This window comes from Pongo abelii, chromosome 8 (assembly GCF_028885655.2).
Source record: "Pongo abelii isolate AG06213 chromosome 8, NHGRI_mPonAbe1-v2.0_pri, whole genome shotgun sequence".
Taxonomy (NCBI): domain Eukaryota; kingdom Metazoa; phylum Chordata; class Mammalia; order Primates; family Hominidae; genus Pongo; species Pongo abelii.
This window is the reverse complement of record NC_071993.2, coordinates 84,915,648-84,940,309: the sequence shown is the minus strand read 5'-3', so window position 1 is coordinate 84,940,309 and position 24,662 is coordinate 84,915,648. Positions and strand designations below refer to the sequence as shown.

Sequence of the window (24,662 nt, the reverse complement as noted above, 5' to 3'; positions counted from 1 at the left end):
CAAGGCTGTACACTACACTGATACTGAGGCCTTGACTCATCACTTTACCCCCCAGGGTCTTATTTCTGCACCTGCCTAGCAAGGCCCTTAGGCTACAAGACTTCTAAGTCCCCTTACAACTTTAAAGGAGAGAAAAGCAAACAGGCACATGGACTGGAGATGGATGGATGCACAGAATCTGGCATGGAGTGGGTGCTTAGACACTGTGTTTGGAACGGAACCAAATGTCCAGACGACACAAATAGGTTTCAAAGAATTTCCCTGCACAGGAGTTCACATTCAGAGATCCCTGGTCTCCCATAGGAAGAGAGGTATAATGCCATGACCCAGTATGGCTACAAGCATCCATTGGTGGCTGGGCACAGTGGCTCATGCCTGTAATCCCAGGACTTTAGGAGGCCGAGGTGGGTGGATCATTTGAGGTCAGGAGTTCAAGACCAGCCTAGCCAACATAGTGAAACCCCTTCTGTACTAAAAATATAAAACTTTAGCCAGGCATGGTGGCACACTCCTGTAATCCCAGCTACTTGGGTGGCAGAGGAATGAGAATTGCTTGAACCCAGGAGGTGGAGGGTGCATGAGCCAAGATCATGCCATTGCACTCCAGACTGGGCAACAGGGGGAATAAAAAGAAGAAGAAGCATCCATCGGTTGTTCTCATCCATCTTCCTCTGCCACTTTCTCCCTCACTGTATCACACTAAGCAAGACTCTGAGTATCAAAGGAGATCTAGTTGTATGGCTGGTTTATTCCTTCTTTAGCTATTAGATAGGACTAAACTTAGAGTAATGGGGAAGAAATTAAGTGGCAAATGGAACAGGAGACAAAAGATGAAGGTCTGGAGAAACAAGAAGATCCCCAAGTAGAAGGGAAAACAAACTGTTGTAAATGGAGGACAAGAAGGCAAAGTGGAAGAAACTCTGCAGACCAGCTGTCCTCAGTAATATTCCTTCCCACCCTTCACTGATCCATTACCTGAGGACGGTCTGCCTTTTGGCACCATGGGCCACTTGTAAGTCCTCCTGAACAGAGAGTGGGGACTTGGACACACTGTGTGGGATGGGTCCATGAAGAGATACTTGTTCTGAGGATCAAGGAACCCAGGACAAGGGGACGGGGAGATTTGTCTATGAGTAATCTACACTAGCAGTCCCAACCTTTTTGGCACCAGGGACCGGCTTTGCGGAAGACAATTTTTCCATGGACTGGGGGACGGGGATTGTTTTGGGATGAAACTGTTTCACCTCAGATCATGAGACATTAGATCCTCATAAGGAGCATGCAACATAGATTCCTCGCATGTGCAGTTCACAACAGGGTGCGTGCTCCTGAGAATCTAATGCCACCACTGATCTGACAGGAGGCGGAGCTCAGGCGATAAAGCTCGCTGCCCACTGCTCATTTTCTTGGGCTGTGCGGCCCAGGTCCTAACAGGCTACAGGCCGGTACTGGTCCATGGCTCTGGGGTTGGAAACCCCTGATCTACACCACTGCCACATACATGTCCTTCCAGTGGATGGGTGATCTGTCCTACCAGGTCTGTGCCCTGCAGAGCCACCCCAAGAAGGCTTCAGGACAGCTTGCAGTGAATGTGCAGAGTTCGTGTCCACCTTGCAGGCGTGATACCACATATCCAGCTCCACATGGAAAGCCAGGCAGCTTTCCATGCAAGAGCTGCACTAGGCTCTGCAGTATGAGGCTATTAGCAGCCCCTTCCTCATGGGGCTTCCAGTCTAGTGGGAGATCACTAATAAGCAAGTAAACAAATCAAACAATCATGACAATTATTATTGTCATAGGGCTATGGAGGAAAGAAACAGCAAGCCCAGGGAGTGAGTGACTAACCACCCATTTCACCTCCATCATGCCCGACTTAGTGACCTTTAAGGCAGGAACATGCTTTTCCCTCTACAGAAAGATGAAGGACCCTTCATTTCGGGTCCTAGTAAACCCCTACAGTCCTAGTGCCACCTCAACCCAGCCCTCTCTAATTGGACTTCCATTCCCCCTGCCTCCCCAAGCCTGTCACTCAGGGCCAGCCTGCTAGTGCTTTTCCTGGTTCATATCCAAAGTCTCCTCAAACGAATGTCTAGAATCTGCAGGAAAATTGAGTAAGGGCTAACAGACCCTGTAAAGAACAATGACCACCCCTGCTGCTCCAACTATCCCATCTGGTTAAGAAAGAATCCAGAGAGAAGTCTGTGAAATGTAGGTGTGGTTTTCTTTAAAAAGCTAATTTTTCCCATTTACATAATGGAGAATATGCTACTTGTTTTAGAAAATACTCTACTCATTTTCTCTCCTCTACAATTACTCAGGTCCCACTTTAGTTGGGTTGAAATAGAGAACACCCACACAAGCTGGATGGTTAAATACTATTTTAAGGTGCTTTTGTCTGCAATTCACCAGTCCCAGAGCAAGCACAGCTTACATTTAGTTCATATGAAAGGCTTTAGTCCTCCTCTCCCATCCTTTTATCTGTCCAAGAATTGCATATGATTCCCCATGATGATATGAAGCAAATCAAGTTGGAAATCTGCTCAAAACTGGGGACAAGACTGGGTCTCCAAACATCTCCATTTCTACTTACCACTCTTCTTCCCTGAATTTCAATGTTTCTTTTTTTTTTTTTTTTTTTTTTTTTTTTTAATGTTTCTTGAATATATTCCCACCCACATACATACAACACCCTTCCTTTCCATCTGCTGATTCACCTGCTCTCTGCCCCCTCCTCCTCAGACCCTACTCAGCTCTAGTTGTTTCGAGGCCAAAATCCCATCAAATTATTGAGCCAGTTCTGATTATCGTGTCTCAGCAGGGGGCCCCCTACTGTCTCTTTTAGCATCTTGTTTATTTCCTTCACAAGGCTTGCCACATCATGTAATTTTGTGTATTGTTTATTGGCTATTTTCAGCTCCATAAGGGCTAGCACCGTACCTCCATTGTTTACTGCTGCATCCTAGCACAATGTGTAGAAAAGAGCCAACCAATAAAAAGACTGCCATTGTATCTGAGTTTTGTTTTTCTGGGTCCTTTAGCCAGCATTTGCAGTGGGGGCAGGGGTCTCTGAGTATCCAATATTGACCCCTCCTGCTGCCCTGGTTTAGAAACTTTAAAGTGCTTAAAAATCACAGGGGAGTTTACAAAAGACGTGTGCTCCCAGGACGTGCCCATTCCAGAGATTCTCGTTCAGCAAGTCTGAGGCAGGGTCTTTAAACACAAGAAGTCCAAGGGCCCTATTCCCTGGGGCCTTGACACACTCTAAATATCTCAGTTGCCCACTTAGCTCTACTTGCCCCAGGGCCAAAAGCTTTTCTCTGAGCCCCAGCCCTCTGACTCCCTCATTGCCTTTTTATCCTTTGGTTGGTTCCCTTGAAAGCTGCCCCCACCCCTACTAGGAGGTATAAAGTGTGAAGTGCTCAGAAGCAAGAAGGTATTGCTTCCTGAACTTCTGGATGTTCTTGCCAACAAGATAGGACTTCTCCCAATGTCGACCATTACAAGAAAAAGCCAAATTTATCCCTCCCCTAAAGTAAAGACATTGGACTTTTGGCGAATCCCTCTGGGGACAGTGTTGCTTGTGTCTGAGCATGGTTTGCAGCATAGCACACCTCAGCTCAGTCCTCAGCCCTCACTCCCCGGCACCTCCCAAAGGAGAAATTCAATGTAGGAGAACAAGCTATTCACTTTAAGGAGCCTTCTGTTGACAAGAAGATCCAGGTCTTATTCGGATCCTATCAGCAATTCTTTTTAAACAAGGACAACCTAGCCACAATATACAATAATAAAACCCACATTTCCTTTAAGCTAAATGACTTCAACCTGGAAAGGGGGAATCCTATACTTGATTTCACCTCATTGTGATATCCTTGTTATGTTCACTTTATTAAATGAACAATAAGAACAAGATGTTTGGGGGAGAATAATACCATTTTATAAACTCCCTTTTTTTTTTTTTTTTTTTTTTTGAGACAGAGTCTTGCTCTGTCGCCCAGGCTTGAGTGCAGTGGCAGGATCTCGGCTCACTGCAAGCTCCACCTCCTGGGTTCACCCAATTCTCCTGCCTCAGCCTCCTGAGTAGCTGGGACTACAGGCGCCCGCCACCACGTCCAGCTAATTTTTTTTTTTTTTTTTAATAGAGACAGGGTTTCACTGTGTTAGCCAGGATGGTCTTGATCTCCTGACCTCGTGATCCGCCTGCCTCGGCCTCCCAAAGTGCTGGGATTACACACATGAGCCACCGCGCCTGACCTATAAACTCCCATTTTAAAGCAGAACTCTGAGCTTTTCTAGATAATAAGACTGATTTTTCTGAAAATACAATGTGTCTCACTTACAACTCACGGAATGAACTTCAATAATTTCTCAATGGAGTTACCAGTACTTAAATTATCCAAAAGCACAGGTCTTAAGATGGATAAGCCCCTAACTAGTCATTTTTCCCAGAACATTAATTAAATCCCAAGGGCTGAAGTCCAAAGCTAGTCTGGGTTGTAGCCCATATGGTTGCTTCTTCGTGGCTTTGTTTCCATTTATTTTAGCCCTGAAAAATATTCGCCTTCAAAACTAAACTTAGTAAGATGGGAGCACAGGAGATGGCCCGCTGGGCCCTTAATCTGGCTCATTCTGTGTCACAGGGCAAACCACCAAATGATGCTGGCTCATAGGCCATCTACTTTTTCTGATAACACTACCTTAACTCCTTCAATTTCTAAAATTCAATGAATATTAGAAATCAGTAAGTATTCACTGAAAATCATAAAATCACATGCCATGTGAAATAACATATATCTATGCCTTTAAAGATGGCAGGTCACATTGGAAAGCATGGCCATTTCCTCAAATACTAATTTTTAAGTTATATATTTTTAAATTTTGAATTGATACATAATAATTATACATATTTACAGGGTACGTGGTGAGTTTTGATACATATATAGTGATCAAATCACAATAATGAGATTATTCACTACCTCAAATATTTACCATTTGCTTGTGTTGGGAACATTCAAAATCTTCTCTCCTAGCTATTTGAAAATCCGTAGTAAATTATTGTTGACAAGAGTCACACTACAGTGCTGTAGAATACTAGAACCTATACCTCTTATCTAGCTATGATTTTATATCCTTTAACCAATCCCTCCCTATCTCTCTCTCCCCCTTACCCTTCCCAGCATCTAGTAACCACTATTCTACTCTCTACTTCTGAGATCAACTTTTTTACTTTTTCTTTTTTTTTTTTTTTTTTAGACGGAGTCTCACTCTGTTGCCCAGGATGGAGTGCAGTGGTGCAATCTCAGCTCACTACAAGCTCCGCCTCCTGGGTTCACACCATTCTCCTGCCTCAGCCTCTCCAGTAGCTGGGACTACAGGCACCTGCCACCATGCCCAGCTGATTTTTTTTGTATTTTTAGTAGAGACAGGGTTTCACCGTGTTAGCCTGGATGGTCTCAATCTCCTGACCTCGTGATCCATCCGCCTCGGCCTCCCAAAGTGCTGGGATTACAGGCGTGAGCCACTGCGCCCAGCCATGATCAACTTTTTTAGCATTCACACATGAGCGAGAACATGCAGTGTTTATTTTTCTGTGACTGGCTTATTTCATTTAACATAATTTTCTCCAGGATCACCCATGTTGCTGTAAATGACAATATTTCATTCTTTTTTATGACTGGATAATATTCCATTGTATATAAGTACCATATTTTCTTTATCCATTTGTCTGTTGATAAGACACTTAGGTTGTCAAATACTAATATTTTGTAAGAAAATAAGAAAATTCAGCTCTTGTCTCTCTATAAACTTGAGTTTTACAACCCTCAGAAGGCCAAAAATGTCCTAAAAAAGACAATAGGTGCCAAGGCTAGGAAGGCCAGACGTCCTGACTTGATATGTGTCCCTGTAAACCCCTGGGAAGTGAGGACAACAAAGTCCATTCTTGTACTGCAGCTCTTGCACCTCACCCCTGTACCAGACCCAAAGCTGGATACACATTTGCTTCTTAATAAATCCTGCTGAAAGAAAGAATTACCCTTAGAAAAAAACATCTCAAAGGTCACAGCTGTCAGGAAAAATTTGGTCTTCAGATCAGCAGTAATATTTTCTAAAAGTTAGCAGGGGTAGGGGGAACAGAACATATTTATGAAAGCTGTCAACTTTCACCAAGTGACAGCATGTAAGAAAGAAAACAAACAAATCCCCTCCCCGTCATTCCCTCACAAAATGAAAATTTTAAAAACAATTTCTAAGTGAAAGGTTGTTCATAGACTTTATATAAAAAAAAAACTCACTGTATTCATTGCTCTTATGTTTATACTTTTGCCAAAAAGCAATAAAAACTACAGCACAGGCTGGCCCCTGGGAGCCACTGAACTCGACACAGTTCCTTCCAGCCTTCCATGAGAGAGTAAGAAATTAGTAGTATGAAGAGATATACGTGAAAGAGTGGGCAACAAGAAAAAGGATCAAGATGTCATGCCAGAGAAAACAGGAAGAGCCAATGGGACAAAGTGGCAGGGGAGCTGGGGAGATGGGTAGGCTGCCAGGCAAAAGGCAGCACAGGTGGGTCAACTAGGCAAGTCCTGCCTCAATGCCTCTGCTCAGCCCAACACCTCTGATGCTTCTCCGAGGCAGTTCCCAGACAAGGAAAAACAGAGGCAGCTGCTGGCATGGCTTCCACTTTTTCTGCCAACACCACACTAAGGATTCCCCTGAGGGTGAGGCGCACAGACCTGGTTTCCCTGGAGATAAGAAAGCGGCTAGATAGTTGCATCTGAACAACGGGGCAGAATAAACCAGGCCTGTAAGCCATTCAGAGCTTTTTTGCCATGCAGTTCATTCAACTGGGAATGAGAACTAGTATTCACACCGTGACCATGTTGGCTACAGGATGTCCTCATTGACACTGATAACAAAAGTTGTCTAAAATTAAATGAATCATAGGATACTGCTCCAGCTGAGGAACAAACCTTGGTAGGGGAGCAAGGTGACTCTACCTCTACTCAGAAAGCCATACCAGAAAAATGCTAAGTGGCATCCTGCAGGGGTCCAGCAGAGAGGAAAATTACCTTGGAGATCATGCTTCTAGAGACCAACATCACGCAGCCCAGCATCTAATTACTTATCTTCTGAGAACGGCACTCCTAGATCCTAAGTGGGAAATATGGCCCAAGTCTAACAAATCAGCTTATTCCAAACACCAACATCACAGGAACTGGTTCAGAAATGGGCACATGCCCCAAGCCAGATAAATGAGACTGAAGTATGGGACTTTTTAGAAGTAGGAAGGAGAGACTGTTATTTCATTGTGTGGTAGGCAAATCCTAATGGTAGCCATCAAGATTCCTATATCCTGATAACATAATCAAACACTAATCTAGGTACTTCTATGAAGAGATTTGCAAATGTAATTAAAGCCTTAACTCAGCTGACCAAAGATACAGATTACTTGGCTGAGCCTGGACCAATCAGGAGAGGCCTTTAAAATGCACAGAGTTTCTTCCAGTTGGTAGCAAAAGACAACATCATAGAAATTCAAAGCACAAGAAGGATTTGCCACACTGTTGCTGGCTCCAAGATAAAGGGTGAGGAGGGGGAGTGTGACAGCCTCTAGAAGCTGAGAGCAGCCCTCAGGTGACATCTAGCAAGGAAGCAGGACATACAGTTGCACAACTACAAGGAACTAAATTCAGGCAACAACCTGAAGAAGCTGGGATGGGGGCTCTTCTCCAGAACCTCCAGATAAGAAAATACCCCAGCCAGTGCCTAGATTTCAATTTCATGAAACCCTAAGCAGAAAACCCAGTTGAGTCCACCCACATTTCTGACCTACATAACTGTGAGCTAATAAATAAATGTTTGGAGCCACTAAGCTCTTGGTAATTTATTACCCATTAATAGAAAACTAGTATACACTGGAATTACTAAATAATTTGTCCCTAGAGAGGGGCTGACCTAAATAAAGATGAACCCAATATAGAAAAAGAAGAACTGAGAGATAGAAATAGATGGCATCTCCAGTGATGAGTTTTCAATCCCTGGACCTAGCCATGCATAGAGCCTATCCTGATCCTAAATTTTCTGCTATATGTCAATAACATCCTGTTCTTATTAAAACCAAGTTGAATTGACTTTCAGTCACACCGAAAGAATCACAGATACTTTTTAAAACATCCTCACTCAATCCCGAACTAAGGCCTAACCCTATAGACTGGGTTTGCATTTGAATAGAAAAATAGAGCTGCCTATTCTTATACAAATAATACCATTCAGTCAGCTCAAGAATGTTAAAGGCCTAAGAAGCCTCTTTCTAGACCATTTTCACAAAATTAACACAATTTTGAGGAAGAAACACATCCTGAACAAAACAGTAAGTACCATCTTGAGGCTTGATATGGTTTGATGCCAAAATACCTATATGATAAACTGTGAATGCTAATAAAAACACAATCTAGTCCTTCACATGGAGATACACAGAGGCATAGACACACACATACCGACTCAAAGAGGGACACTGCATGTGTGCAAATTGTCCTACTTTTGACAAAATTAACATATTAAAGGATTCTTCATAGATATCTTTGACATTGAGGCTAGTTTAGTTATCATGACCAGCATAATTGAACAGAGAAGAGTTAACAGTAGTATGGGAAGAAAAATTAACTTTTCATATTGATTTCAGGTAAATAAATCATCTCTTTCATACTAAGCTAAATAAAAATAGGTATCTCCTTTGTAGAATAAGACTGCAATTACACATCCAAGGTTAAACCTCTTAATATTGATATTAGGTCATTATTGAACATCTGTTGCATGCTAGTAATTTATTACATTTGTTTCTTATAAGATAGCCTCTTCCTCTAGATTCTAATGGTATTCCTCAGGAATTTGTCCTCTTTTGGTAGAACCACAGTCAGAATATAGCACAACACAAGTCTGAATCCATGCTCATTGTGAGCATCTTCTGTTCCTCTGGTTCCCCAGTAACCAATGAGAGTGATGATGACACACACAAATCTGGAAATCTCCTGGCTATTTTTGATAAAGTCAATACTAAATTTCAAAGCAGCAACAGAGGCAGAACATACCTTTAGAATGCCCTGTAGGGTCAATTAACAGCAAAAATATTTCTACCTTATTCTATAAACACAAAGAGCACTCAAAATGGAGTCTTCAGAATAGAGTTACAGTAATATTCTTTCCATTAAAGAGATGCTATTATCCTCTCACTCTAACCCATTTATGCCTAGTGTTCCATTATTGGAACGCTAAGCATGTGGGAGGTATTTATATCCTACTGCTCAAAGTCATTGCCAAGGTCTGATTGCAAAAATTCAAAACATTGCAACCTTGGGCATAAATGGACAAAGCACTCATAAAGGGAGAACAGTGCAGTATCAGAGAACTTGTGCTTGCCTTTTTCAGATGTTTTAGGTTCTACTAGTTACCAGGTGAAATGGCTTAGCCAGCGTGACGGTGTTAACATTCCTCATGAAGTAACAATGTGACTGAAATTTCTCCACCTTCAAAAATCATTTCTCTTTCCTACTCTCTACCTCACAGTTAGAAATGGGGAAGCAAGGTGGGAAGAATAGACAATCATCCCCTTTTGACCCTCACTGTTGAGTCTACCAATTTCTTCTCCCCTACAGAAGACAACACCATCCTTTCCCATTCCATGACCTGGATATTATAGGGCTCAGCGACTTCCATCTGGGTTGGTTTCTTCCTCTCCATCAGTGGCTCCTGACATTCAGTTACTTCAATGTCCAGGCTGACAATCATGCTAATGTCTGGCTTCATAATTCCTCAACCCCCTCAATTTCAGGGTTCCTTCCACTTCACTATGGCTGGCTGCCTCAGCAAGTTGCAATAAACTTCAAGGATCTCAAACCTTCTAAACATAGTCCCCATCCCCTCTATCTCATTCACTCCCTGCAACTGAACTTATTCTGTCCTCCTAATTCTATTAAGGTTTTAGATTTTTCTATGTTCCTACAGTGAGTCATCCCACTTAGACTCCTCACTGTGTGGGAAACATACATGGGGGAGACAGGCACCTGTCTCTACGGTTTTATTCTGGGGATAAAAAAAAAGTCAGTATATCCACCTAGAAGTATTTCTCCCACTGATGCCTTAAGTCTTAGCTACCTTGAAATCCTCGCCATTGGAGGTATAGAGTTTATTGGTATGCAAAAGACTGATGCAACATTTATCCATTTTTGCATTCCAGGATTTAGCATCTGCTTCTTTGTGCTCAACACATCTCTCTTGGGTAAACTCATTAACCCATGACAAGATTGTTTCATTTTTTTCAGATTTATAAGCTGGCTTCTTAGGCCTGGAGAGGATAAACGACAGTGATTGTCAATGCCAGCGCAAGAGAGTTTCATGGCCAATAAGCCTCAAAGACAAGGGAAATAAGGAATCCACGTAAGGTCACCAAAGCTTCTCCTTCAAGGTCAATTGGCTTGTGGCTGACCTTAACTATATGGCCTTGAAATTCCAGATAAGAAGTAAAATGTAAACAAACTCATATTCACTCAACTGACATTGTTTTATCCAAAAGGTAAATGCAGAATACCTTCAAAGTATCTATCAGATAAGAAAATAAAGTGTTTTTCCTGAGCACAGAGGCCGTGAACAGTTTTTGAGGTGATAACTTCCTTCTGTATTATGATGACATAAGAGTTGGGTTGGGTGAGTATAATAAAGAAGAAAAGAAGGCCCATGGTGACCCAGAGCTTCAGCCTGCTCCAGCCATACCACTCCGGATCTCCAGTTGATCACAATTCTTCACTTACAATAATGTCGCCTGTCTCTCGTGTGAGACTGATAAATAACTATGCCAAGCACATATGTCACTGCTATTGAACTACTTACTATTCACTCCCCAAACTAGGCTTCAGATGGTGGGTTGGCCAGGGGGAGGCCTTAACCATGAGTTACTTGGTTTTCCTTATTCTATCCCTGATGGGAAGCTATGGCTACACTCTGCAAGCACTGGGAAAATGGAAAAAGGGTAGAATCAATGAATGTTAAAATTGAAAGGCCTCAATACTATAAGATCTCACTTATTATTATAAGCCAAACTTTTAGTAGAGAGTAAAATAGGGTTACCAGAGGCTGGTGGGGAGGAGGTGGACAGGGAAAGGGGAGACATTAGTGAATGGGTATAAAGTTTCAGTTAGAAAGGATAAATCAGTTTTGGTGTTTTATTGCACCACACAGTGACTATAATTAATAGTAATATATTGTATATTAGCTGAAATAGAGGATTTTAAATGTTCTCATCACAAAGAACTAATACATATTCAAAGTGTTGAATATGCAAATTTGCCTGATTTGTTCATTCCATAATATATCAAAACATCACATTGTATCCCATAAATATATACAAATGTACAATTATTATTTGTCATTTAAAAATCTAATTAAACTTAAAAAAAATCTCTGAAAGGACACCTAGAGTTAGCCCAATTCAAAACTTCCTACAGAGTTAGAAATGGGGAAGCAAGGTGGGAAGAAAAGATTATCATCCCCTTTTGACCCTCACTGTTGAGTCTACCAATTTTTTTCTCAGTAGTTTTAGTTTACAAACGAAACTAAAAGAAGTTGATGTGGTGCTCTTTCATATATATTATGGGAGTTGGAAACAGTAGTTTGAGGACCCAATATGGCTTTTTTTTTCGGGGAAGGAGAGATTTATTAGTTTTCTTTATAAATATGTTATTTTTCTTAATTGGGACTGAAGCAAGGAATGTGATCTACAAGCATACAGAGAGTAAAAACAATCACTTTTCTTCATTTTATCTTTCAAGTACCTTTCTGATCTATTGAATGCTTATGATTACATGGACTGGCAGACTGACTAAGACCAAGGATTAAGGTGGATGAGACACTGACAGATCTTAAGTCTAGAATATTTTCCAGTCAGGATTCAAAAGATCCTAACCCCCAAAACCCGATGTCTTACAGAGACAGAGTCATACAGCTCAGGTGAATGTCAGTAGGGAGATTTAATCAGTTTTTTTCTGGAAAAAACTCCTATGCTCGAGTCCCAGAGACACCAAAAACTGTGGAATAAAAAATGCAATTCCTATCAAGAGACTCAAAGTCAAAAATTGGGAGCTCTAGGCTGGCAGAAGAAAAACGAGACTGGCAGATGTCAAATCTATACTCATGCCAAGTGGAAACAAGAAGTTAGTGAGCTCTTCAGCCCACTAGGAAAGTATGAGAAACACACACAGAGACAACATACGTGGATACGCTACACCATGTGTCACCGTGCCAGGCAGAGAAGACCTCGGGTCAAGTGCCAGCTCTGGAATCAAGCTGAGCCCCATCTGTCAGTCACAGAGCAAGTGGACAAACAAGTACAAATAGTAGAAGTGAAATACCAGATGTAAAATTTGGGGAATGTATAAGGTACGTATGTAGCATCTTGTAATTATTACTATGTACAACATATGGAAACATCTGGAAAACACTTTTGGACCATGATTCTCATGAGGCTCAAGAAAATCTTTTTTGGTTTTACACTCGCAAGTTGGTATGGAAGAGAGTGCAGTTACGGAACTGCTAGGTTCTTTATAAGGATGTGTGGGGAGGTGGTGAATAAATAAAATAAAGGAATAAAAACCAATGAAGAGAGCTAACATAATAAAAAGTTCTGCCTTACATGTTTATTTAGAGATGGGAGGCATACTCCTGTAAAAAGTCAGCTGTACAAAGAGGCCAGAAAACAGCTCGTAGTAATAAAGATATATACGAAAGATAACAACAGCTCTGGTCAACAACAAGAAACAAGTACACAATGAGTTACAGCAAGGCAAATGAAAACTATGACTATATACCAAACATGAATATACCAAAACTATGACTATATACCAATCATGAATATAATATGGAGCAAATGAATCCAGACACAAAAGAGCATATGTAATCCATGAATAAAACACTAAAAAATACTAGCTATCTTCATAGGAGAGTAGTGACTGGAAGGAATTACAGAGAGGCATCTGGGATGCTGGTAATATTTTGTTTCTTGATTTATGTGCTGGTTGCACACTTTGTAAGAATTCATTCAGCTGTATACCTATGACCTGTGCACTTTTCTGTATATATTTTCTATCCCCATTAAAAATATTATAGCAGTATTTCCCATTTGTGTTCCATAGGGACTCTGTCGCCTAAAGAAATGTTATTAGGTGGTTCTTCCATAAAAAAGTTTGGTGTTCAATAAGTTGAGAAATGCTGGGAATGATACAGGACATTTCAATCCATGAGTGTGAACACATCCACCCTCCTTGATGGTCTCCGTCCCATTCATACTGCACCTCCTTCAAGTTTCCCCAAGGTCTTTTCTGGTTTCCCAAATTTTGGCCACAACAGAAACTGCGTGAAAGAATGTGGGTCAATCTATATAGTTCACCCCCTGATGGAAAAAAAAACACTGTCAGCACATACTGTATTCAACCAGTCTGGATCAGCAGCGTTACCTCTGTATGGAAGTGCACACGTTTAAAATATGGCGCTGCCTGCTGTTTCAGACAGACTTTTCCATCCAGCGCTCTTACGCTCAGGCAGTCAGTGCAGTGAGCTGGCACACTTCATGTCATTTGCAAATACAATGTAGTGAAGGAATACAGAAAAGCAGGTTTTCAGATATAGCTTTTCACAACTGCGATTTAGGAATGCTCAAGTGATCTCAGCATTCCATGGATTTGCAGCTCAAAAAACAGTTTCTCCCAAATACTTGAAAGTTATCGTGAGTTGACTCTTACAATCACTTCATTTTGCTAGTCACTTATGTCAAAACAAACCTTTGCTCCTTTACAACTAGCATTTTGCTTGTTCACAGTGGGGCAGACAGCTGTGTTCACTGATTCAGGCTCTTGCCTCTTTTCTCTTAAACTCTTTTTCACTCATTACTAAGAGGAAGATTGTAGAATTTGGAGCCTGTCTGTATGCACACACACAAAAATAACAATTCTGTGTTCTTATCTTTAGGACATTTTTTACCACTTTAGCTATTTAACTTGGTTTAACCAAGCAGCTGGTTTACCTTTAGATATTTATTTCTACCAAGTTCTACCAAAAAGAAAGAAAAGAAAAATAAAATCACCTAAATTAAGAGAAATACCCTTTTTGTGGGGTGGGAGAGGAAGAGGAGGGAGGGATGCATCTTCAAAACATCAAATAAACAATTTGCCTAAAGCCCATCATTTCTCTTTTTGGCATCTGATCATCAGGTCTTTTCATTCTCTTTGCTATGATCCTAATCAGACGTACTAAATACCACCCACTACTACTTAATTTACAATGCGGACAAGAAGAGCCAGACAGAGTATTCCAAACCAATGTCTTAAACAAAGGCATTCATTATAATAGATATCATAATTATATTACATTAATTTCATACAGGAGAATTCAATTACCTATTCCAAAGAAAATCCAGAACAAGCTAATTAACATCTTGATATCCAGTTTGGTGGGAAATGATTTGGATTGGAAAATATGGCTTCATGTCTCAAAGTCTAAGAAAATCACATTGCAAACACTAAGCTATAACATTCTCAGTGGATAAACAGTAAGTATGATTATGTTTGAAATGGCAGAAGCTGTTAGGAAAAACAGAGATGTAGACAAAATAAAATTAAGAGAAAATTTTACAAACGTTAACTGTCACTGCCACGGTTATACAATCCTGAAGCAAAGCTGAAAAGAGTGTAATAAAATGACTGCTGGACTTGGGTTAGGGCCAAGACATCACGAGCCACCTCATAAACAATATTTTAAATGTTTGCTCCGGAAGAAGGAAAAACATTACTAATTGAACAAAGAACTATAAGTATTACAAGTTCACTTAAAAGTAAAAATACTAAGTTTTCATGAGAATGAATTCCTAGTACTGTGAAAAAGAATAGTAAATCTCATGATTGGCTAATTCATGTTCTTATAACCAGTAATGATTGCACCTACCTCATTTAAGTCCTGCCGAGTTTCAAAAGCATCCTTTGGCCAAATGGCAGTCCTCTGGTCTATTCTATAAAATACAAAGAAAAATTATTTCCATTTAAAATAAACCTTTCAGTGATGTACATGTGAAGCTGGTGGCTACAAATCTGGCTGTACCCCTGATAAAAACTCCTGGTTGTGTCCCACAGCCTATAGAATAAAATACAGACTCCTTACAATGGCCTGCAGCACATTATAGCGCTTGAACCCTGACAGCCTTCCTGGGCCCCTCTCCTACCACTCTCACCCTTGTTCACCACACTCCAGCCACCCTGGCCTTCTCTCTGTTCCTCGAACATATAGTGCTTGCTCCCTATTCAAATCTTCACACTTGCTGTGCCTGAACCCAGACTGCTCTCCCCTGGGATCTGCATACAATTCACTCTTATCACCATGTATGCATCGGCTCAGCTCACAGGGCACCTCCCCAAGGATGCTTCCCTAACTAGACAAGACATGCCCTCACCCTCACTCTCTAGCATACTGTCCTGTACATTTTCTTCTTAGCACTTCCTCCTATTGAAATTATACACTTATTTACATGTCCACAGTAAAGTGTAAGCTCCAAGGAGGTATTGATTATGTTTATTTTCTATACTGCTAAAACCTCACCTATTAAAAATTCAGTAATTGTTTTGATTGAATGAATGTGATCTGATACAGTTGCAGAAAGATACCATTTGTCTGCTGAAGACAGCTTATGGAAATTTCATCCTATCTCTTAAGTTACACAATACATGTTATAATATTTGCTGGGTACCATGGTGCAATGGTTTGGATGTGGTTTGTTCCCACCAAAACTCATGTTGAAATTTGATCCCCAGTGTGGCAGTGTTGGGAGGGGTTTGGGTCATGGGATCTGTGACAGGGGAGGGATATGGAAGTGAGCTCTTACTCAGAAATAAATTTGTTCCCATTGTGGTTTTGATTTGCATTTCTCTAATGATCAGTGATGTGAGCTTTTTTTCATTTGTTTGTTGGCTCCATGTATGTCTTCTTTTGAAAAGTGTCTGTTTGGCCAGGTGTGGTGGCTCATGCCTGTAATCCCAGCACTTTGGGAGGCCAAGGCATGCAGATCACTAGGTCAGGAGTTTGAGACCAGCCTGGGCAATATGGTGAAACACTGTCTCTACTAAAAATACAAAAATTAGTGGGCGTGGTGGCAGGTGCCTGTAGTCCCAGCTACTTGGGAGACTGAGGCATGAGAATCGCTTGAACCTGGGAGGCGGAGATTGCAATAAGCCGAGATTGCGTCACTGCACTCCAACCTGAGCAACAGAGTGAGACTCAGTCTCAAAAAAAAAGAAAAGTGTCTGTTCATGTCCTTTGCCTACTTCTTTTATGAGGTTGCTTGTTTTTTTCTTGTAAGTTTGTTTAAGTTCCTTATAGATGCTGGATATTAGACCTTTGAGGGATGGGTAGTTCGCAAAAATTTTTTCCCATTCTGTAGATTGTCTGTTTACTCTGTCAATAGGTTCTTTTGCTGTGCAGATGCTCTTTCATTTAATGAGATCCCATTTGTCAATTTTTGCTGTTGTTGCCATTGCTTTTGGCATCACCATCATGAAATCTTTGTCTAGGCCTGTGTCCTAAATCGTATTGCCTAGGTTGTCTGCCAGGGTTTTTATAATTTTGAGTGAAAACCAAATACCGCATATTTTCGCTTATAAGTGGCAGCTAAATGATGAGAACACATCTATCTATGAGACACATAGAGGGGAACAACACACACTGGGGCCTTTCAGAGGGTGGCGGGTGGGAGGAGGGAGAGGATCAGGAAAAAAAAGCCAATGGGTACTAGGCTTAATACCTGGGTGATTAAATAATCTGTACAAGAAACCCACATGACACAAGTTTACCTGTGTAACAAGCCTGCACTTGTACCCTGAACTTACAATAAATAAAAAGAGGGAAGGGAAGGGAAGGGGAGGGGAGGGGAGGGGGAGGGGAAGGGGGACAGGGAGGGGGAGGGGGAGGGGAAGGGGAAGGGGAAGGGAAGGCATTCGTTCCCTAGAGAACAGCTTGTTGAAAAGAGTCTGGCTTCCTTGGTTTCACTCTCTTGCTTCCTCTCTCACCACGTGATCTCTGTTCAAGCCAACTCCCCTGTGCTTTTTGCCATGGGGGAAGCAGCCTGAGGGCCACACCAGGTGCAGCCGCCCAATCTTAGACTTTTCAGTGACCATTATTGTGAGCCAAATAAATTTCTTTTCCTTATAAATTATGAAGCCTCAGTTATTCTGCAAGAGCAACACTAAATGGACTAAGACACATGGTGAAGCTGGGTTTTGCCACTACATGGCTGACAACAGAAGAAAATGAATTTAAGGCATATCTACTCAAAGTCAATTTTCTTTAGCTTACAAACAAAAACAAAATACACAAAACTCCAGTGTTGAAAGATCCTTAGGTCCAAATCATGATTTGTCAAATTCTATGGTCCAATGTCATCTGCTAAATAGAATTCAAGTTTTTCTGAGACAGTCTGAATGCTATTATATAATAAACATGTTAACTTATAGTTATTATCCTTATAAAAAGGCCAGTTATCTTAGTGAATAGGAGATTTGTCAGTGTTAACATTTATAAAAAGATTTCTTTGGGGACCTAATTATTTACAGTTACTATTCTGCTCCAATTTGAATCCTGAAGAAAGCATATATGTCCTCTAAATGGGCAACAAGGTCAATATCTAAATGTCATAATGCACATTTAGAAATTCCAGGAGCCTAACTTCTTTAAAATATTCTTAAGAATACAATTTTTTTTTACTCTACAAGCTTTGCTTACTGTGCAAACAATTTCTAATGAGAAAAGTTAAGGAGATGGTAACAGAAGAAAATTGTGAAGGTCAGACTAATGTCCTTCATGCCTGAACAAACCAGCATTTCCCTCCTGGGTGGGAGAGAGACTAAGGCTCCCAACTACAAGCTCAGGCATAGATAGCTCAAGGCGAAAAAGAGGGTGAGGAGGAAGACTGCTGGCTCACACATCTAATATCCATCAATCCCCTGAACCACAAACAGTGATTTCAGTGCATCAGAAAATACAAAATAGCTCTTTCCCACAAAATAGGCAAAAGCAGTCTTGGAGACAGGGGTTAATCCACCCTACTCAGTAACATCTAACACTTTGAATGGCTCGTAGTTTCTTCGTAACCCTCAGTAGTTCTCAAACTATATTTTCTATAGAGTCGCACCAGCAAAATGGAAGAGTGGTATTCTCTAACAGAAAAAATATTTACTGGTTTACACTCTTCAAATACAAATTTTTCTAGGGCTTTGGTGCAAGCTCCCTGTTGATGAGTGACAGCAGATGGTAAAACAAATAACCAAGTAGCAAACATTCGTGGAAGGAAGCAGAAATATACTTTGTTAAAAATATATGGTATATATTAGTGAGATATAGAGAAGAGCCTACGTAGAATACACTCACATGATCTTCCAAGGAAACTACTGTTAACCATTAGATAAACCTCCAGAACAAGTTTGAGAACTGTAGTCTAGAGCATCAAAGGTACTTTAATTTACTAACCATCTGAATGTCTATAGTGTGCCTGGTCCAGTGTTGGGGAAACAGTAATAGACAATCAGAGGCAGTGCCTTAAGGAGACTTAGAATCTAGTGAAACTTAAATGATGATAAAGCTAATGAACGCTGAGTCTTGAAGCCACTTCAGCAAATCAAGCATCAGGGCAAAAGGGTTGACATTAGAATGGAGGTGAGAGGCCGGGGGTGGTGGCTCATGCCTGTAATCCTAGCACTTTGGGAGGCCAAGGCAGGTGGACTGCCTGAGCTCAGGAGTTCGAGACCAGCCTGGGCAACAGAGTGAAACCCCACCTCTACTAAGATACAAAAGAATAGCCAGGTATGGCAGTGTGCACCTGTAGTCCCAGCTACTCAGGAGACTGAGGCAGGAGAATTGCTCGAACCCGGGAGGCAGAGATTGCAGTGAGCTGAGATCTTGCCACTGCACTCCAGCCTGGGTGACAGGCAAAACTCCATCTCTAAAACAAACAAACAAAAAAGAATAATGGTAGTGAGAAACTGGAGAGGTAGAGACAGATAAAAGACATTTTTCAAGGATAAAAGCAATCAAGAAGTCTTGGGTGTGGATTCAAAGTATGGAGTGAAAGAGATGGGGTAATCAAAATTATTACAAACTTTTGAGTCTGTGTGACAAGGAAAATGGCAGGTTTCTTTTTTTTAATGAAGCCAGAAAAACATGTAATGTTTTTCATAAAGAGAGGCAATTCATGAGTTCAGATTTAGATATTTGAAGCTTGAGGTGAGACTGAAATAGAGAAGTAAAAAATGTCTGGCCAGGGTTCACCCTAGAACAGGGCACTCTAAGTGTGTTCAGCAGAGGAGGGGGGTGATGATAATTATGATGGTGTACAGTGGCCACAGATAAGGTCATATGGGCAGATTCTGCATCACTTTTTGCTTTGTTATGTGCTAGGAAAAGTACCTAGCACCTTCTCAGTATGTATCTTTTCAAGAGATGGATAAATGAGAGAAAGAACTAGACCGAAGAATGACTTCAATTCACCAGCCCTTACTACCCCAGAGTGGGTCGTCCAGGCAGTTTACTTACATTATTTTATTTAATCTTCAAGGTCATCATATGAGACTATCATTATTTTATCTATTTCACCTGATAGGAGAAAGGGTAGTTAAATACTTCATCCATTCAGTCAACAAGTATTTTTTAAACACCAAACATGTGCTAGGTACTGTTGCAGGTGTTGGGAACAAAGCAGTGGATAAAATAAAGTCTGCCCTTGTGGAACCTATATTCTCACTGAAGAAGAACAAAAAGAAATAAACCAGTGATTATCTATGGTGCACCAGATGCTAAGTATTATGGAGAAAAAGAAAGCAAGGCAAGAAGAATAGGACATGCAGGAGAATGGCCCAAGCTCACACTGCTACAAAGTTTCAAAGTCTCCTAGAGATAAATAGAAACAGAAGGGGAGAAAAGAAAAGGCCACTGGATTGAAAAAGATAAAGGTCATAGTAGAAGAGGAAAAATAAATGAAGCTTCTCACTGGAGTTTAGCAATGAATGATGGAGAACTGGAACAGTAGCTAGCCATCTCAAACTCCCTTCTTTTTAAGATCCTTAAAGATACTGCTTGAACCATTTACAATCCTTCCTGGAAGCTGGCCTACACACAAAAACTGGGTCACACTGAACACTCCCTCCAATTCTCTTGCCGCCTGTGTCCAAAACAATAATACGAAAGTAACTAAGCAAATATATATCAAATGCATGCTTCTAAAGGGGACCAAAATGAGTCAGCCAGTCATAGCACTGTGCTAACTCCAACGTAAGCTTGTCCTCTAGCCCAGGTCCTGGCAATGAGAAATGCAGCTTGCACTCCTCAGATCCCAATTATGGCCCTCAGTAGTGATGAGCATGTGATATCTCCAACCATCAACACCACTGCTACCACCATGATTATCACCACCACTCACCAACATCATCACCCACCACCACCACCACCACCACCATTACCACCACCATCACCACAACCACCACAACCACTGCCATCACCTCCACAATCACCATCATCACCATCACCATCACCATTGCCACCATCACTACCACCACTGCCACTACCATTGCCACCACCACTGCCACCACCCACCAGCATCACCAACATCATCACCCACCACCACCACCACCACCACCACCACCACCACCACCATTACCACCACCATCACCACAACCACCACAACCACTGCCATTACCTCCACAATCACCGTCATCACCATCACCATCACCATCACCATTGCCACCACCACTACCACCACTGCCACTACCATTGCCACCACCACTGCCACCACCCACCAGCATCACCACCATCATCACCCCCACCACCACCACCAGCACCACCAACCACCACCAGCACCACCATTGCCACTGCTGCCACCACTGTATAATTCAAAGTAAAAAATACTTCTCAACAGAGAAATGCAAAACTTAATTTTGTGCTGATACGAAAAGAGCTTTTCCCTGGATTCAAACTGCAAACTTGTGTATAGCCTATGACTACAAACTTGTGGATAGCCCACTGAAATACAACTTTTCTAAAAATGTTTGATGTTCCCACTTTGCTGGAACCCTAAAGCTCGTGCTGAGTCAGCCTGTAGGGTCATCTTCTAGTGGCCTCCTCGCAGGAGGTGTACTGGAGTTCAAAACAATAAAACCAACCAAGCATTAAGATATTTTTCTTGGCCTAAGGACAGTGTCAAACTGCAGGATGTGATAATTTGTGAAAATGCCACATTTTAGCTCACAGTTGTATATTTATACCAATGTTTTAACTATCTATAATTAAATTAGCAGAGGAAAGTGTTTGCTATTTCAGTGAAAAGCTTCCCCATCTTGCCAATGGCTCAGGGAAGACAACTGACAGCTATCTAACACTTTTCTTGTTAATAACCAAGTTATTAACAAGCCTCTCAATTTCTTATCCCAAATAATGTTTGTGTCTGTCCCCTCCCCTCTATCTCTACCACTGCCATCTGGGGCCAAGCCACCAGCACCTCTCATCTGAACTACCTGAATGACAGTAGTTTCTCCCTGGTCTCCCTACTTCCCCTCTACCCGCCTCAGGCCACCGTTCACACAAGATCTTTCACTACCCTTCTGCACACTATACTTAAAATAAAACTCAAAATTCTGAGAGTATCGTATGACACCCTGAAGGATTTAGCATCTGCCCACTCTTCAACCTTAGCTTGCATCATTCCCCCTCTCTGAACTCCAGCTACACTGGCATTCTTTCAGTTTTGTGGATGCACCATGCTCCTTTCCAGTGCAGGCCTTCACATGTGGCTGTAATGCTGCTCCCTCTCCACTTTCTCTCCTAAGTAACTCATTCATACTTTAGATGCGAGATAGCTCCCAATCAGGTCTCCCTTTCTTATATATGTTCTCACTGTATTCTGATCTTCTACTTTCTGCTATGCAGCAGGTCTCAGTTCTTAATCATGTATTTGTGTAATTATTTGATTGTTTCTTTCTCACGATAGTGAGCACTATGGAGCAAGGACCATAGGAGCCTTGCTTAGCATTTTATCTCTAGGGCCAAGTCTGGCATATGACACACAGTAGGCACTCATATGTTTGTAAATAACGTATTCATCCTACAGTTATGGGCAGCTGCCAATTCTTATATATTACTGAGTGTGTAAAGTAATTATAACTGATGCTCCCTCTTCCACCTATAGCATGCTAGCAGAGCCTAGAGGATGGAATGACTCTCATTCCCATAACAAACGCATTTCTTCCCTGAAGAGAACTATGAAAGATTAATTAGTAGCTTTTGAACCCATGACCTAGAAAACCTGGGCAGAAAGAGTAAAAGGAGAGCATCCAACACACTTTTCAGAATACTTCACATAGAATCAGAGCCTTAGAACCGAACAGTGCTGACTCCCATCACATCTTCAGAATTCAGGATATTCCACTGCATAAAAAATTGAGCCTCTCTATTAGAAAGCAATACGTGGGATACACTAATGTATACCCGGATGACTGCTGGCTGGCTGTATGACTGGTGTTTCCTGAAACTCTTTTGAAAACAAAAGGTATATCCCAAGAGGACAACCCTCTGAGCAAAACATGTTTTATATACAAACAATAGCTCTATATGCAGACACAGACAAGATGCCAATAAATTCCAGTAATATTATTAGAAACAATAACAGCCCTTAATACCAGTAAATAGAAAGTTCCTTTCTCTAGAGAGTCGAAGCCACATTGAAGACATTCTCTTATTGGTTCTTACCAAATGTCTGCTAAAGGACTGAGGTCAAATATTAAGCAGCCAACTTCAAAGATTAAAAAAAACCAAGCCACAGTGTTTAAAATTATTCCCCAAGAGACTACTGAAAGAAAACAAAACTAGAAGTCCATGGATGTTCAGAAACTGACTTCCCAACCCATGTATCCACTTGTCCAGGCCAATGAACATCCAAGGATGCTTCAGCTAGAAACAGAACACTGATCCCCAATAGTACACCCTCCCAGAAGCCAACTTCCTCAACCACCACCTCCAACCTTGTACTTCTCTGAAGATTAGAATCAGCCAGTATTATTAAAACAGAGATTCCTGGGCCACAACCCAAACCTACTTAATCAGAATTTCCAGAAAAGTAGGATGATGACATATAGTTAACAAGCACTCTAGGGGATTCCTAATTGGGGAACGCTATCCTAAAGGTCCAAGTGCAACAGCCTGGGAGGACACCAGTGGCTAAAAGGTGCAAGGGAGGAACTTCTTTGAATATAGGAGTGACATGGCGTTTCTGGCCTGGTCCCCCAGGGAACACATTACCAAAGAGAGAAAGGCTGTGCCCCTCAAAACACCATGAAAAACTCCAAATACAGGGCAGCCCAGCTGTCCTGGAAAAGGTACCACTTCTCACTTTGGTGAGCTGGAACAGAGACCAGAAGCAGCCAAGACCACAGCAATGCCCAGAGAATGGGTGAGCAGTGAGTCAGGTGCACAGGGCCAGCTTCAGAATTGGCAGAGTGGAGGTAAAGTAGACATGGGTGTGGTTTAAAAGACACTGTGAACCATAAAGAACACATTTTGGATGGAATATTGAGGACACAGGATCCAGCAGGTGAATGAGTGAGAGCAGAGGCCCTAATAAGACATTATTAGGAATAATAATTATACCAGCACCTGGTTTGCTGAGCAGGGTACAAGGCACTTTGCTTGCATCACCTCATTCATTCCATACACTTAGTAAATACATTCCATACACTTAGTAAATAATGATCAGACACCTGCTCCATGTGCCAGGCAGTGCTCAGCCCAGGAGACAAGTGGTTGTAACCAATACTTCAGCTCCAAGGACACTTCTGCCCACCTCAAGCATCTGCCAAGTTTCTTCATTCTTCTGCCTCAAGGTTTTTTGCCAGACAGGGCTCATTCCCTCAGCCTGCATGGGTGGCAGATTTAACTCCCCTGGGAGCAGCCCGAAGCCGGAAGAGAAGGTGGGGGTGTGTGTGTGTGAATAAATGCTGCAGCCCTTTCCTCAACTTTCACAGGGATAAGTCTGAGATACTGCCTACACAGTTCCTCAGAGAGACCCCAGTTGCTCAGAGTGGCAACCTACCAAGTTACACACCTGTTGTGGGCTCTTCCTCCTTCCCTAGTTGCTGCTTCCTGGGACCACCTTCCTGTACCCAGCTCCTCCTATCTATCAGAATCCACCTTCAAGAGGAACCTCAAGTAAGAAAGCGGTGACAAAGTAGACACAATCTCTGTCTTTTGGAGCTTACAGTTGGGGGAAAGAGAAAAACCTAATCACACAAATGAAGATTTAGATCAGGGACAGATGCAGTGAAGGGCACAGAGTGTCACAAGTGATGAGCCGGGGGGTGGGGGTGCGGAATTTAAATGACAGGTGAATAGCTGATGAATATTTGTAACTATGTATCACACTGGCTCCTGTGATATTACAACTGATACTCAGACTTGCAACACTTTAACTTTTAAAGTATCAATCAGGTTAGCTCTTGGAACAGAAGAATATTTTTCAAGGCACAGGGGATTTGAGTAGGCATTAATATTAATCAAGCCTAAATGCTGCCTGTTCCCTATTCAAGATTTTCTTTCTCTCC

The 24,662-nt window shown here is 41.6% G+C and overlaps 1 protein-coding gene across 6 annotated transcripts in view; it reads right to left on the bottom strand.

Annotated features, from left to right (window-relative positions):
• FAM13C (family with sequence similarity 13 member C) overlaps positions 1–24,662 on the bottom strand; it is a 123,012-nt gene that overhangs the window by 48,063 nt on the left and 50,287 nt on the right. For all 6 annotated transcript variants that reach the window (XM_024253896.3, XM_024253895.3, XM_024253894.3 and 3 more), the window contains one exon: positions 14,983–15,046. In XM_024253896.3, the coding sequence (XP_024109664.2) occupies positions 14,983–15,046 (64 nt within the window). The remainder of the gene's footprint in view (positions 1–14,982; positions 15,047–24,662) is intronic.